Source organism: Vidua chalybeata, chromosome 5 (assembly GCF_026979565.1).
Source record: "Vidua chalybeata isolate OUT-0048 chromosome 5, bVidCha1 merged haplotype, whole genome shotgun sequence".
In the NCBI taxonomy this organism is placed as follows: domain Eukaryota; kingdom Metazoa; phylum Chordata; class Aves; order Passeriformes; family Viduidae; genus Vidua; species Vidua chalybeata.
In genome coordinates, this window is record NC_071534.1 from 62,559,429 (window position 1) to 62,575,204 (window position 15,776).

Genomic DNA, 15,776 nt, shown 5'->3' on the forward strand with positions numbered 1-15,776 from the left:
AAGCCACCAGAAAATGAACAACAATAGAAAAGAATATATGAAAAGAAGCCTGCTGGTATTTTGACTCAAATCCAGTCATTACAGTATGACTTATGAAAAAGCATGCACAGAAATCACACATTAAACATAAACTATGAGAAACCATCAATGCAAGCGGCTTACCGTAAATCGGGGCGTCAGTTTTTTTATGTCCTCCAAAGAGACATCGACCCCCATTACACCAAGAATCAGCTGATTCTGGTAAAATTCCAAAATATTAGTATGTATTAGACATATTTACAATGCAGAATAACTGGAAAAGTCAGTAAATTTGCATTTTTGCCTTCATGTCTTTTTTGACAGATACATTTGAGAAGTTGCCTAATTAGATGTGTGTCTATTCTAAATATTTTAAATAATGACAAAGTAATCAAAAAAAAATTTAATAAATTTAGAATTTAGAATGGAGTATGAAAATTATTTGTGATGATGGATACTTTCCTGGATGAATAAACAATATATGTAAGAACAAAACAGCTGAAAGCAAAAATTATGCAATAATATTGTCAGTTATGCAGATAATAAACTACCAGCACCAACACCAAGCTACTTTTCATGCTTAGGTTGGGCAGTTGGTAAGTGAGACCTCAAAGCAATTAACTCTTTGGGCTATAGTATAATGATGAGTGAAAAATATTCCAACACAACAAAAAAAAAAAAACAGTGAGTAAAAAGAATCATCAGCATTTGAAATCAGGGACTCAGGCACTACAACTATTTCACTTATAATTTATTTTCCTACTACAGAAAAGGAAGGCAGTCATTTACATAGAGTGACCTGAATCCTTTCTCCATATTAAACAAATTTGTAAAATTTGTTGGAGGAGGTATCTTGCAGCCTATAAATATATTCAGGTAGAGATACAAATTGAGCAGATTCGAGTTCTCGTCTTGCTCCTGTATATTGGATCATGTCTGTTTTGTTTCTCAGAAAGACATCCTTTGATAATCAGTAGCCTGTCACTTTGAACAAGACTTAGACAATTCCAGGCATTGTCTTGTAGATAAGAATAAGCAATTTTTTTTTTGTTTATTGCATTGTTTTTAAAAGGAAACAAAGAGAACTATTCTGGAAGTAAACTAAAGAAATGGCAGTGATCGAACCCTCATTGATTCATTCTATGTAACAGCTGAGAAACTGAATCAAGTAATATCTTGTCTAAATTTCTGTATATTTTGACTTGAATGGAGTACACCAAAAATAAAATATTGTACCACACATTGTTCAAGTATATTCCAGATCTTTTTTTTTTTTTGTTTTGTGAAGAGGACACAGATTCCATGTCCGACATTAATAGGGATGGCCAATTTTATTTATTCAACACTTAGAATTTAATACAGTGCTCTTTTCCATTATCATTACTAATTATATACTAATTTATATTCTCTACATCACTGCCTTTTACACTGAAATGTCATAGCCTCAGAGATTTGCTAGAAATTTATCTGGACATTATTTCTTAGAAAGGTCTAAATAATATCATTATCTACTTCCCATCTATTGAGCCTTAAATGCATTCCCACTGCCACTCAGGCACAGGGAGAGATAGTGGAATGTCACACCCTTAAACTCAGAATAACAAAAAGGGTAAATGAATGCACTACATTTTCTTGTTCCCAGGAGGTTTTCAGGTATATAGATATGAACCCTTTGTTTCTGATGTACAAGATAATTACACTGCAAAATGCTCTATGGAAATACATATACTTCGAGGCATTTAACATTAAATTTAATTTATATAACTGCTGGGTTTTTTTTTTTTTAATCTTTGATGGAAAAGCTTACGATTTTCCCATTTTGTTCCCTTGTTAGATTGAAGACAGGCAGAGTTCCTGTAATCACAAGGCCCAGCTCCTAAAAAATAACCAGTAAAGAAGGGAGAAAAAGACTTTTTAGTTAAAAAGCAAATGTTAAGCCATAATATATTAGAACAATGGAAGAATGTGTGTAGCTAAGCAATTACTTTCAGTTCTTGTAAAAAACAATTACTTTCAATTTTTGTAAAAAAATGAAAATAATAATACTTCACTGACTTGATGAATAGCAAGTTAAAATTATGGGGCTTTTCTGTCCATATTTAGTGGGATCACTATATTATTTTTTTAAAAATAGACAACAGTCTATACTCAGGATATAGAAGTTTCAAAAAACCTAAATCTATGAAAACATATTTGCAGCTACAGTACCTACTATGCAACAAACTATGAATAATAGAGGGAAACAAAAGGCAAAGTAAAGGCAAAGTAAAGGCAAAGAAAAGACAAAGGAAAGAAAAGAGGAAAGGGAAAGGGAAAGGAAAGGGAAAGGGAAAGGGAGAGGGAAAGGGAGAGGGAGAGGGAGAGGGAGAGGGAGAGGGAGAGGGAGAGGGAAAGGGAAAGGGAAAGGGAAAGGGGAAGGGGAAGGGGAAGGGGAAGGGGAAGGGGAAGGGGAAGGGGAAGGGAAGGGGAAGGGGAAGGGAAGGGGAAGGGAAGGGGAAGGGGAAGGGGAAGGGGAAGGGGAAGGGAAGGGGAAGGGGAAGGGGAAGGGAAGGGGAAGGAAGGGAAGGGAAGGGAAGGGAAGGGAAGGGAAGGGAAGGGAAGGGAAGGGAAGGGAAGGAAGGGAAGGGAAGGGAAGGAAAGGAAAGGAAAGGGGAAAGGAAAGGAAAGGAAAGGAAAGGAAAGGAAAGGAAAGGAAAGGAAAGGAAAGGAAAGGAAAGGAAAGGAAAGGAAAGGAAAGGAAAGGAAAGGAAAGGAAAGGAAAGGAAAGGAAAGGAAAGGAAAGGAAAGGAAAAAGGAAAGGAAAGGAAAGGAAAGGAAAGGAAAAAGGAAAAAGGAAAGGAAAGGAAAGGAAAAAGGAAAGGAAAGGAAAGAAAGGAAAGGAAAGGAAAGGAAAGAAAGGAAAGGAAAGGAAAGGAAAGGAAAGGAAAGGAAAGGAAAGGAAAGGAAAGGAAAGGGGAAAGGAAAGGAAAGGAAAGGAAAGAAAGGAAAGGAAAGGAAAGGAAAGGAAAGGAAAGGAAAGGAAAAGGAAAGGAAAGGAAAGGAAAGGAAAGGAAAGGAAAGGAAAGGAAAGGAAAGGAAAGGAAAGGAAAAGGAAAGGAAAGGAAAGGAAAGGAAAGGAAAGGAAAGGAAAGGAAAGGAAAGGAAAGGAAAGGAAAGGAAAGGAAAGGAAAGGAAAGGAAAAGGAAAGGAAAGGAAAGAAAGGAAAGGAAAGGAAAGGAAAGGAAAGGAAAGGAAAGGAAAGGAAAAGGAAAGGAAAGGAAAGGAAAGGAAAGGAAAGGAAAGGAAAGGAAAGGAAAAAGGAAAGGAAAGGAAAGGAAAGGAAAGGAAAGGAAAGGAAAGGAAAGGAAAGGAAAGGAAAGGAAAGGAAAGGAAGGAAAGGAAAGGAAAGGAAAAGGAAAGGAAAGGAAAGGACTAAAGTCACCCTTAGTGTGATGGAGCCCTGGTCTCCTAGAGATGGTTGACTTGCTTTGCTTTGTTTTTGTGCACATCTTTTGTTTTCCTATTAAACTGTCTTTGTCTCAACCCCCAAATTTTCCTTTCAATTGTCTCCCCAGTCCCACTAGTGGGGGAGTGAGTGAGGGGCTGCTTTGGGTTTGGTTGATGGCTGGGCTTAGACCACAACAGGTAGGTAACACATACAGAAAAAAACAACCAAAAATACAACAGGTAATTCCTCTACTTCTTCTATCATCACTACTTTTGAGTGGTGTGCAATAATGTCCATCACGGCCTTGGCAAAGTCAAAGTCTCCTCTGGTACTGAGGCAACTGAGGCAAGGGACTTGCATTTATTTGGGAAGATATACGAAATCTGTTTTTCCTTTAGTAACCTTCACAAATCATACTGAAAATAGGATCCAGAATACCGTATATTCATGCAGCCAAGAAAGTTTTGTTTTCTGTTCCAAACTGTCCATAGGGAGATTTCTACCTTTTTTTATGTGATTGTTTGGGTTTAATTTCAAACTTTTCCCCTTTTCTATCTAGTTTATTGAGGAGACATATCCTTTTTCTCCCTTTGTTCCATTAAAAGAAAAAAAAAAAAAAAAAAGCCAGAACACTACACACACACACACACAAAAAAAAAAAAAAAAAAAGGTAAAGTTAGAAAGGCTAACAATTATGAATTAATTTTGCCTAACTGGTAAACCTAAAAGTATCTGAAAATTCTGTGATTATCTTGAAAATGAAGACAGAGCAACACAGAAATAGAATCTGAAGGAACAGGGCTAGAAAAGAGGTGTGAATTGCTACAAATACATCAAATTATTAAAGGCTGTCTTGAAAGCCAGACTGAAAATTCTGAAATGAAAGTTCCTATTCAGAATTTTATAACCTGAATTTATGCACTAATGTGGCCTCATTACTTTCCATTACTTTAGTCTTAGCCAGAAAACAGCCACTGACAGTAAGAACCAAATTATAGGAATGAGTCTTGTAAGCCACAAGCAGGAGAACTGTAAGCCCTACATGAGGGAATTCTTTTAGGGAATTTCAGATAACAAACAACTGTGACAACTTAGACACACTCCCTTATACAACCAAGAATCAGGAAAAGGCTTCAGAGGGGGTTAGATACACCTATACCTTTATGGTCTCAGCTGTGATGAGCCACAAATTTGAGCCTTTACCTCAGTACTTTACCTTCTTTTGTCCCACTTTATTTACATATAATTATGTATATATATCTGTGTGTGGGGGGGTGTATATACATACACAAATATATGTATATATAATTATATACTCACAAACACACATATGTAACACAGGAAGGCAGAAAACCTTGAAGAAAGACTGAATGAACCCACTGAGTATATAAAGTAACACAAGAGATGCTTACAGGTGTCACATATGTTACTTGACTAAACAGATCTCTATTCCTACTTACAAATTTATCTTTGACTTTACAACAGGATATGTACAGAAGATGTATTGTACAGAAGATAATATGTACATAAGAACTTTTGTCGTCACATCCTTTATGTTTCCAGTAAGTACCTCAACAAAACATGGTTAATGAACTTCTGGGCATTTAAATTTCAATGAAAAACTAGTTCCTTTGTGTCATTCTCAGTTATATTGATAGTAAAAATTATATGTTGATAAAAAATGTACAGAAATGCTGACTGATGAGAAGATGTGCATTTTGACATGACTTTGACGTGAGCTTGGATAAATACGTGAGTCCAAATGACAATTTTGCAGTAATTTTTGCCCTGTTGCTCAGAACTGGGTTATTCAGAGCAAGAGATTAGATTTCTGCTAACAATACTTTTCCTCCTGTAGTTTCCTGAGTATGTTTGTTTCACAAGGCCAAAGTGATAAATTCAGCAGTAAGAAAGTTTTTCATATATATTTTTGTCTATATCCCCATTATTTACACCATCCAGTTAAAGGCTAAAGAAATCATTACCTTGAGCAAGCAAGCAATTACAACAACCCAAGTTCAAAATTTGTGCAAATACACTGTAATAAGTAATATTGATAGATTTCATTCTTCCTGGAATGTTCTTTGGAATTTAAAAAAAAGAGGAAAAACTGAGAATTCTAAGAATTCCTCACCAGAAACATAACAAATGACCTTTACTGCAGTAGGTACAACAATGGAAAGCTATTTGTTTCTTTCTTTTTTTTTTTTTCCTTAAACTGAGAATAGCAGTGGCCTACACTTTATAGTCTGCAGAGAATGAACTGGTTTTCTCTGTTAAATTTCAGGACTCTTAGAAGGATACTAGGTGCAAGTAAGACCAGCACATTATAAATAGATCTCTTCCTAGAGGCTGTTGTATAGATGTTAGAAACACAAGAATATCATGTTTGGAACTGTAAGAAATTGGATTCTTGGGAAAGCAGAACCAATAGTTATTGATTTTCTAAAATTCTTACTTTAGTAGAGATAAATACAGATCATACCAGAGCATCCAGATAGACGTTTGTCCATTGGACTTGTTTGGCTTGCTCTCCAGCTAAAACCATTGGTCTTCCCAAAACATCCAGATATTCCTGTTAAAAAGTGTAATGAACTCATCAAAAGGCAATTATTAGATCAAAGAGCACAAACAATATTAAAATAAACAATAATTAAATAATAAAAATTAAAATACCAGGGGAAAAAGGAAATCAAAAGTCATCATTGCTACAGGAGGAGCATTTATTTAGTTCTTAAAAATTGTACCACAAAATAACTTCAGTTTGCAGTATTTACTGAAAAGGTAATTCTTGTATTTCACTCCTAGTCACACAGACCTTACACACTCATATCCACCACTCTTTTTCCAAAATACGAGAATTATAACTATTTTTATGCCAAAAATAAATTTTTCCAAAAATATTTTTTTTATTCCAAAATTAATTGCTAATGAGTTAAAGAAATTACAAGCAGATTACAGAACTGTCGACCCAGAAGAAAGAGTGAACAATGGAGGGTGAGTGGTGTAACATCTGGGTATGTTAAGCTCCTACAGCAGCAATTTGCATAACTTCTATTGGAATAACAAAAATCAGAATTATAAAACCTCTTTTTTCTGCCTTCCTTCAGTATGTGAGTATGGCTAAAGCTGGTGATCTTATGAGATGTCAGATTTCTGGACTTATTTGGGAGTGGATGCCATCAAACTTTTTTCAGTCATCAACTTTTTCTACTTGTCTGATCTTATTAGGGATACGTCTTGCCAGACACTGTCTGGAAGAGTTTAACAGAATCAAAGGGTTCTTATTCAAGCCAAAAAAAGGATTCTTATTTTTTGCCAAAAAATGTCATGCCTGGCCTTGGAAGGACAAAGAAGTGCTATGATATTTCTCTGCTGCTCTGAACATGTGAGTACCTGGACTTTTAGACAACTAAAAAATGTAATTGTTCTTCTACACTGTCCATCTTCAGTTTGGATCTCATCACATAATCCCAGAGTCCTGTGCCTTTATTTATCTGTGTGCAAGTCTGCTAACATGTTCCTGCATCTTTTTTGGAGGAATGAAGTGCAGTCTCTTCCAAAAGGGTTGGATCCATCCAGATACCTCTCCTATAAAGCAGGATTACAGTGTAGCACCCACAGTAGTTCAGATGCTCTAGCAGGGCTATCCCCTCACATACATCCACAGCCTCCTCCATGTAGTACAAACCCTTTGTATGGCAGAAGGTGAACTATGAATGCCTAGACACATTATAAAAAGTTATTGGTTTTACAGAACTTTATCACAAAATTGCTGTCATGTCTCAGCATCAAAGTCTGAGGGACCATGTAAGGCCTGGAGGAAAGCTCAGCCAAAAGCACAGTCTTTGTGCAGAGGCCTGCAGGATACAGAGCACTTCAGACACTCCACGGTGTGCCCGTGGTCAGCCTGCTTTGGAGGAGCTGAACATGACCAGTGTTGTGACCAGCACACAAGCTGCCCTGGGCCAGCTGGCCAGGGTAACAGGGATAACGTTTTAAACTGGTTCACTGCAACAACTTAAAAGAAAAAGTAGAACATTTTAAGAGAATAATCCCTTAAATGTAGAAGAAAGCCTTATTTTTTTTTATCTTTTGTTAATGTATGGTATCTTAAAATTTAATTGATTTTAGCAGAGGTGTAGAACAAACATATCCAAGAACATATATTACTCCACTTTCTGTGTGTTAAAACTGCATCTGGATTTGGCCAACTCACTTACCTGGGTGTTTATTCTTATGGCTCCAATAGATGGGATTTCATAATAATAACCTAAAATTTGAAACAGAAATAATGTCATTTTACTATAATAGATTGCTGGCCTCTTACTCTTGAGGAATTTCATTTAGCTTATAATTTCTAGTCTAAATTTTATTAGAATTACTGTTTATGAACTTTTCAGTAGATGTCACCACAATGCATGGCCATATGATGGGTCACCATGTCATTCAGACCAAGGTAGTTACTCTTAAGTAATGACAGTTATAATTTGTTTCCTTCGGCTGTTTTTGTTTTAAGTCTGTATCATATACTGAGTTTATATATACATATAAACTGTATATACAGTAACTGGTATACATATACCAGTTACTATGACGTGCAAGTGTATTTAATGTTTATTTTAATATGCTGTGACAGCAAGAAAGTTATATGCTGCATGCATATAGGACTATAAAAATAGCTATAGTCTGCCACAAGAGTGAATTCATAGTAAAAATATATAAGGCACTCTGTGGAATGAAAAAAAGCTAATGGGTATTTCTCCTACATAGAGAACTTACATCAGAAATGTCTTTATTAAGCACTGATTTTATTGCTCATTTGTTTGAATTAAAAATATTTAAAATACTGTCCATGTAATAAGACTGAAGCCAGGCACTAAGACCCATTTTCAGTCCAAGAAAATTTTAAGTCAGATTGGAAGGAAGAGGCAGAGAATTAGAGAGCTAAAAGTATTGATATTAGTAATTTCCTTTGCTGTATGCAAAATCTTTTAATTTAGGAAAAATTAAATAAAACTGCTTCTTTAGATGTGCAAACAACTAATCACAGGAATATTGGACAGAAAATTATGATGATTTTGCTTCAATAATAAGATGATATAGGTGGTTATGCTTTAAACCAGCTGGTCCTCATTTGTTTTAAAACAATGGAGGTCACATGCACACAGTATTTTGAGATACAAAGATGTTAGTTAAAAAAAATGCTGTTCAAAACACAAACGTCAATTTTCTGTTATTATCTGACAATACAATCTGCTCTTGATGGAGTTGTATCTTGTGCATGACTTGCCAGCATGCTGAGGCTTTCATGAGGTTATGACACATATGTATGCTATTCACCCAGGCTATGGATTCTTCTAGTTTGTTTTGGTTTAATTTTTTTTCTGTATCTATGTCTTTCTCTTATCTTTGCTTTATGTTATTCTTTTTACTCTTCTGCCTGAGCATATCTTTATCTCCTTCCCTGGCAGTCCTAATTTTCGAGAGCCTTTGTAATTCAGCTCACCTCTCACCTCTTGCTTCTCACCAATTTGTAAAACGGTTTAACATTTTCAGCCAGACCTGGAAATTTGTCTATTTAAAACATAAGCAAATGTCTGATAAATTATATATTTTCTACTTATCTCTATTATTTTCTATTATTTCTTTTCTATTTTCTGCTATATCTTTATATCTTATGCCTTGTTGTACAGTTATAGTATAAGATATTTGAGACTCAAATTTCTCACACTCCTAAAATGTTTCTGAGTACATTTTTCATGTAAAAATTTCATGTAGAAAACATTTTACATCCTTACTTTCACCTTTTTTACTTTTTCTTTTTGTCTTACATAAAGAAAACGGACTAAAATTAGAAAATACAAGAAGCTCTCAGAATCTAAGAAATCAGCAAGAACAATTTTGATATTTTTATTTTAAAAGGGAAAAAAATTCTAAGTATCTTATCTTGTAAGTTTTGGAGAAAAACAGAAAGAAATGTAACCAGCCAAGTAGCCAAACAAAAATCCCTTTGTCCAGACCGCTTAATTTAAACCAGCTTTGGCTAATTTCTTATCTGTCATCAGTTCCAACTTTACATAGATGGCTATTACAACAAATATTCTCAAAACTGAACCATAATGGCTTATTATTATAAAAACTACTGTGGTAGTTTTCATACAATATGAAGTTTTAAATAAAGTAATAAAGAAATAGATATATCAGTTTCTTGTTTACATGTGTTTTTTCATGTATATATTATGTAATAAATTAACTTCTGGAACTTTTAATAACAAATACAATAAAGCTGAAGAATCTGCCATTTTTAGAGAAAGACAAAGACATCACCTATCCAAAACTCTAGTGAAGATCAATTTAAAAGAAAGACACAGTACCTTTATTTTCACAGGCCATCCACTGTATGGGTCCTTTGTCATAATTATGTTGGCCCACAGAAAATGTGAACACACGTACCTGTGCAAATTAAAAATCATGCATATAACAAATATATATCATTTATTAGTTGTGACCCTCAAGTCAATGGTACCTAGATTTTTCATAAATTTGAACAGAAAAAGGAAACTATGAATTCTTCAATTTTTGTAACCATAATATATATGAGAGATGTAAAAAATAATAGATTATGGCATTTTATGTATTCCTATTATTTCCACCATGAAGCAGAATCAAGAAGAATGCTCTTTTACTCAGCCTTCATACTTTAAATGTCTTACATTGGTGATTGTTCATGAAGTATTTTAATTTTTAGGTTCCTTATTCTAGGGTGGTAATTATAATTCTTCAGGTTTTGTTAAATTAATTGAAAAAACATATCAATATTTGTTGCTTATCAATGACTTAAAAAGAATATATGTGTGGCAGTAGAATTCAAAGAAATGCAAAACAGCGTTTTTAGGATTTAAAATATGAAATTTTCAGATACTACACAAAACAATTTCTGATTCTGCTCAGACTCAGTCTTCTTTATGTAAAACCACTAAATTAGTTCAAAAGACTTCATCTTCCATGCAATGGTTAAGCTTCTGCTTTTTCACCTTAAGCTCTTGATATTCATTTAAATTGTGGAGTTTTTCATCATAATTCTATTATTTTTACACAATGCTACTCTAATCAATCTCAGCAACTGTAAGGAGTTATGGCTTCAGAAGAATTCACCAAAATCTCTCCAAGTTTTGGACTGTAAACAGACTTTTCAGCTGAAATTATTTTCCCTGCAAATTTTCTGATTTGAATGAGAAAAATTTAACCCCAAAACCTGGTATTGCTTTAAAAATATTAAAAATCTTACCAGACAGACAGAAAAATTACAAATACTATTTTTCAGCTTCTAGACAAATATTTTGCTCTAAATTTGAGTGTTTCTGTTAAAAGCTGGGAAAATTGTTTTCCCAACAGTTTTCATGAGCTGCTTACTATATTCATGTCCCTCTGTTCAAGGGCCAGACACCTTTTCCTTTTAGGCAACTCTTTCTTTATGGATCTTTAACTTTACCACTTAAATGTATAAATCATAGATCACAATAGGATGTCATAATGAAAATCGCTTTCTATGGATTTGATGCTTCAAATTAAAATATACTACAATTAATTTTCATGCAGACTGTAAGTTATAAGGTAATGTTTTCATTAAATAGTACACTCCTTTGCAGAGACCCTTTGTAAACTACTGATCATTGCTAAGTTTGTTAATGACTATTTATAAAATTTTTCACCACATTATTTAGCATGTGCAATTAGTACTCAAATCTTCACTTCCCAAATAGGCAAAAAAAATTGTGTGACATAATCAGAGCTCAAGTATTAACCAAGAGCTGTAGGAATGGCTTCACATCATCCATCAGCAGGTAGCAAATGGTGAAACTTTATTAGTGCTGACCCCTATATGCAAGAAGGGCAAACAAAGCTTTGTGCTGGATGCCATTTTTAATTAGCAATATGTTTTGATTTCTTTATACATACAACCCCTTTGTTTCTAAAGTTAAAAGGAGAATTAAAGCAACTATTCTGCTGCACTGAACACTGATTGAAGTGCTTGTTTTGTAGTTTAAGACTACTTCATATAGGGTCATTCCCCACTAATAAGTCAGGCCAATTACATTTCTGGTTACACAGACAGGTGTATGGTTATGCCTGCATGATGGTAGTTTTTTTTTCCTCATAGTTCATCTAGATAAAGATAGATGAAAAATACCTTCTATCACCCTGAAAATATCCGTATTGACAATGCAAAAATTACTTCACCTGGCATGTTTACATCTCATTTATTAATACTATACCACATTTGCCATCCCCCTTTTATTCTTGACATCTTTTAAAAAATTACAGCTATAATTCTTTTAATAGTTCTTTCTTCTTCTACTTAATTAACATCTGTTTTTTTTTCTCATCTGATTATCACCATGTTATTTCATATTGGCACCTCTCAGCTCACAAGGTCCCTGCCTACTATATTCCTGTTCTTTTTGAATTCAAACTGCTCCCAGTTCATTGTCCACTAAACACTTGATTCAGAATAGATTCTTCTCAAAAACTATGGAAAAACCCCACTGATGGTCACTAATTAGATACTTGAGAGACCTGATGTTCCTTTTGGATTAAAAGCTACCAAGTCATGTGGGCTCTCTTGTGTGTGTAGAAAACATATGAGTCAATTAGACTGGACTGTCTAGCATTTGATCTCAAATGTAAAAATGAAACACTGAATTGGATTCAAGTTGCGAAATGCTGTGTAATTTAGGGAAAAACAGCAGTGTGTTAAATCTGCAACAAATCTATAAAGAATTTAGAATTTAAATTATTGACAACAAGCAGGAGACAATATATCTGATTTACTGTTCCTTGGATAATTAACAGAGATAAAGAACTGCAATGAAAATTGGAGATTTTAATTGTTACTTGGTTTGGCAAGAGGGTGTGATATTCAAAAGAGTATTCTTTTTCCTATTGCCTCATCTGGAATTGAGTAGGATGACAGACCAGCTGGAAAAATGAGTCAGCAAGTCAAATTAAACAAGCCAATTTTAGAAAAAAAAAAAAAAAAAAAAAAAAAAGTTCTGTGCTAAATTTTTTGTGGCAGGACCTAGAGTCAGTCAAAGTAAGTAATGAGATGTATTTGTCTATGTGTTTTCCTTATCTCTTGTCTATATGTATTCTTTTACATCTCTCCAAAGAAGAAAATAGGCTATTGAATTAAAAAAAAAGAAAAAAAAAGAAAAAAATCCACTAAACATTTAATTACTTTTAATAGGGAATTTATGACTAAGAGTACTTTAAGCAACTAGATTAGACACAATTGGTATGAGCACCTCTCCCTTTGCCTGTCCTTTAAGCTTGGTTTCAACCAGCTAAGTGGGTTTCTGAGTTGAAGCAAACTGCCAAGAAGTCTTTGATCCCCAGAAATTGCTTTCCATCATCACTGAGGCCTGGTTATTGCTTCTCTCTGCCTCTCTGCAGCCTCTTGGATTCTGTGTAAACTGAAGCTCCTGGGTGGTTTTGCCATGACAGTTCCTCTCCACCACCCTCACTGGGGGGATGGACATTTGTGTTCCCCAACCCATTTCCTAGGGAAAGGGCAACCTTGCCTCAAGGCAGATCTATTTATTCTCTTCATAAAGAAACACAATTTCCAAAGCAGTAAAAACTAATGGAAAAATAAGATAAACAAATAGGAGCTGTCATGCTTTCTGATTTGCAATGAAACTATTCAAAGTAAAGTTCTTCCAGAAAACTTCAACCCTTAGAATTAAGAAGAACTATAGATGGGCACCAGCCTGCCCTGCCAGACCATGCAGGCACTGTCTTGAAATTCTTCTGAAATATAAAAGTCCGAACTTTTAGGGAGTTAAAACCTAATTTTCTGCATTTTCCTCATTGAGACTAACCTTAAGGAGAAAAAAAATATTACAGAATATAGTAGAGGAATATACTAATTAGCAACAAAATTGAGTGGCACAGGCTGCCCAGTGAGGCTGTAAATCTGCCTCCTTGGAGGTTTTAAACACCAGACTGGATATGGCCCTGAGCAACCTGGCCTGATCTTACACCTGATATTGAACTAGAGACCTCTGCATGTCACTTGCAACCTGGCTTATCCTAGGAATGTATGAATGACATCAGAGGAATACATACAAAAATCCAACTCCTAAACAGAGCAAGTGATAGATAGAAAAGAATTCTACAAAATACAGAGGAAGAAGTACTTTATCAAAGAAAATATAATTGTATGATTATAAAATTAATTTCCTATTTATTTGTTTTTCTTTCTGGTGGAATAAGATCATAAGCACCAAGGTGAGTAAAAAAGATTTTGACTGCTACAGATTTTTTGGGACAATGGCACTCAAGAGAGTTGTGGCGAAGACAGAAATGACGAGGTACCTATGAAAAGGCCTGCTTTCCCTACAGATCTCATTTGCTTTTTATGTATTTTATTTCTTCATTTTGCTATTGGAATGAAATTAAGAAAGATTAAATTAGATGCTTCCTTTGGGTATATCATGTTATGAGTATTAGAAAAAATTAAGACTTGACTGAAGTTAATTCAAAGGGGTAATTAAACACAAAGCACTTGTTGTTTAGGCTACTGTCTATATGCGTAGACAGTGTAGAATCCTTGAATCACTGAATGTTTTGGTTGGAAGAGAAATAAAGGATAATCTCATTCTAACTCCCCTGTTAGGCCTAAAAAGCAATGCAGTCACTCTGCATGCCCCTCAGAAGAAATTGGAGAAATCCACATTTTTTGACAGATAAATTATTTGTCTTGAATTCTGTGCTACTGGAATTAGAGAGATCTCAATAATAATTTTGGTGCATTTCTCTGTTTAAGAAAAGATTAACTAACTTTTGGAGATATATATGTCTATTTTACCAGATACCAAGAGAGCTATACAATTAATCCACTCAATTGGATGCAGGCAAGATGAATCCTGCCATTTTATGCCTAGCATATAAAGAGTGCATCTTTCTGTACCACTAAATAAACAACTGACTATGACCAAAAACTGAGCTCATCAAATCATTCAACTTTGGTTTTCATGATGACAGTAAGATTTCAGAACATTTCACTCTGGCCTTTATAGCTGCAGGTAAAGATTCACAGATAATCTTTTTTACTATACAACAAGAAAAGCTGTGATAAAGGGCAATAAATAATTCAGTAATTCCAGCATGACCCAGGAAATTATCTTGCCCAGTAATGGGTTTACAGATTATCAGATATGAAGAAAAATCATTAGCAGTTTATATGCAATAGGTACACTTCTGAAATAAAAGGACAACATAAGAGGCCTATCATTCTGAATAAAATCATAAAACTGCTCTTCTATTTTCCATTATGCATTCTGTCTTCTAAATCCCTTGTAAGTATAGCTTGTAAATCACTTAGTCATTTTCTGTTTTGTGCCGTAGGCCAGGGAGATGTTATGTGGTTTTTAAGCTGCCCTGGCTAAAACTGTGAATGTATTTTTTTCCTTACATTTTTACATCTGTGGATAGAAATATGAAGATGATTTTGGATTCTGATGTGAGTTAACTGAGAACAGAAGTAATTTATGACTGATTTGAACTAAGAACAGAACTTCAGAGAACAAGCTGAAAACACAATATACTAATTAGGAAACCACCTAGGATTAGCCAATAGGATACACCACATAGAAAGAGTCTCCTAAATTCTGGCTAATAATCTGTCATGCTGAACTTCTCAGTTCAGGATATCCAGGGACACAGTCCTGAACCATTTAGGTTAGAGCTGTAAATGTAAAGTTTTTTTTTTTTTTTTTTTCTCGTACAAGAGAAATAGAAGTTATGAGTTTTAAAGCAGGGGCAAGACTCACAACTGTGCTAGAGCACAGTTTTGGGACCTCTTAAGCCATCTTTTATGCATTACATAAAATGAGACATAACCCATTTTCCTTCTCAGGCCATGAGGGAAGTGGCACAGTATGGCTCACATCTCAAGGGCTACACCATGGTGCCATCCTCCCTCCCTGCCTGCACCCCATCTCAGGACATCTCACTATAGAATTTTTTGGGAATAAGCCCTAGCTCATGCTGTCACTGAACTGAACACTGACATTGCTAAAAGAATTGACTGCCACAGCCCAGTTGGGTTGGGTCTGTTAACAACTGCAGTTATGGATAAGTGGACATTTCTGCAGCCTGCACCTTGGCCCTGCATTGTTTATTAGTATGGACAGAGCTGTCTGGTTCACTCCTGCAAGTAAGGCTGGTTTTCTCGTGACAGAGCCCTAAGGCCCAGCTTTTCAAAATTACTGAGACAGTGGTGCCACTAAACTTATACATAGAGTTCAGTACTCACACAAAAGAG

The 15,776-nt window shown here is 34.9% G+C and overlaps 1 protein-coding gene across 1 annotated transcript in view; it reads right to left on the reverse strand.

The window, feature by feature from the left end:
* The window catches only part of CACNA2D1 (calcium voltage-gated channel auxiliary subunit alpha2delta 1), a 361,282-nt gene that overhangs the window by 47,439 nt on the left and 298,067 nt on the right, over positions 1-15,776 (reverse strand). Inside the window, exons 13-17 of the mRNA XM_053943262.1 lie at positions 9,823-9,901; positions 7,669-7,718; positions 5,931-6,020; positions 1,826-1,894; positions 163-237 (exon numbers count right to left, since the gene is read on the reverse strand). Coding sequence (XP_053799237.1) covers positions 163-237; positions 1,826-1,894; positions 5,931-6,020; positions 7,669-7,718; positions 9,823-9,901 — 363 coding nt within the window. The remainder of the gene's footprint in view (positions 1-162; positions 238-1,825; positions 1,895-5,930; positions 6,021-7,668; positions 7,719-9,822; positions 9,902-15,776) is intronic.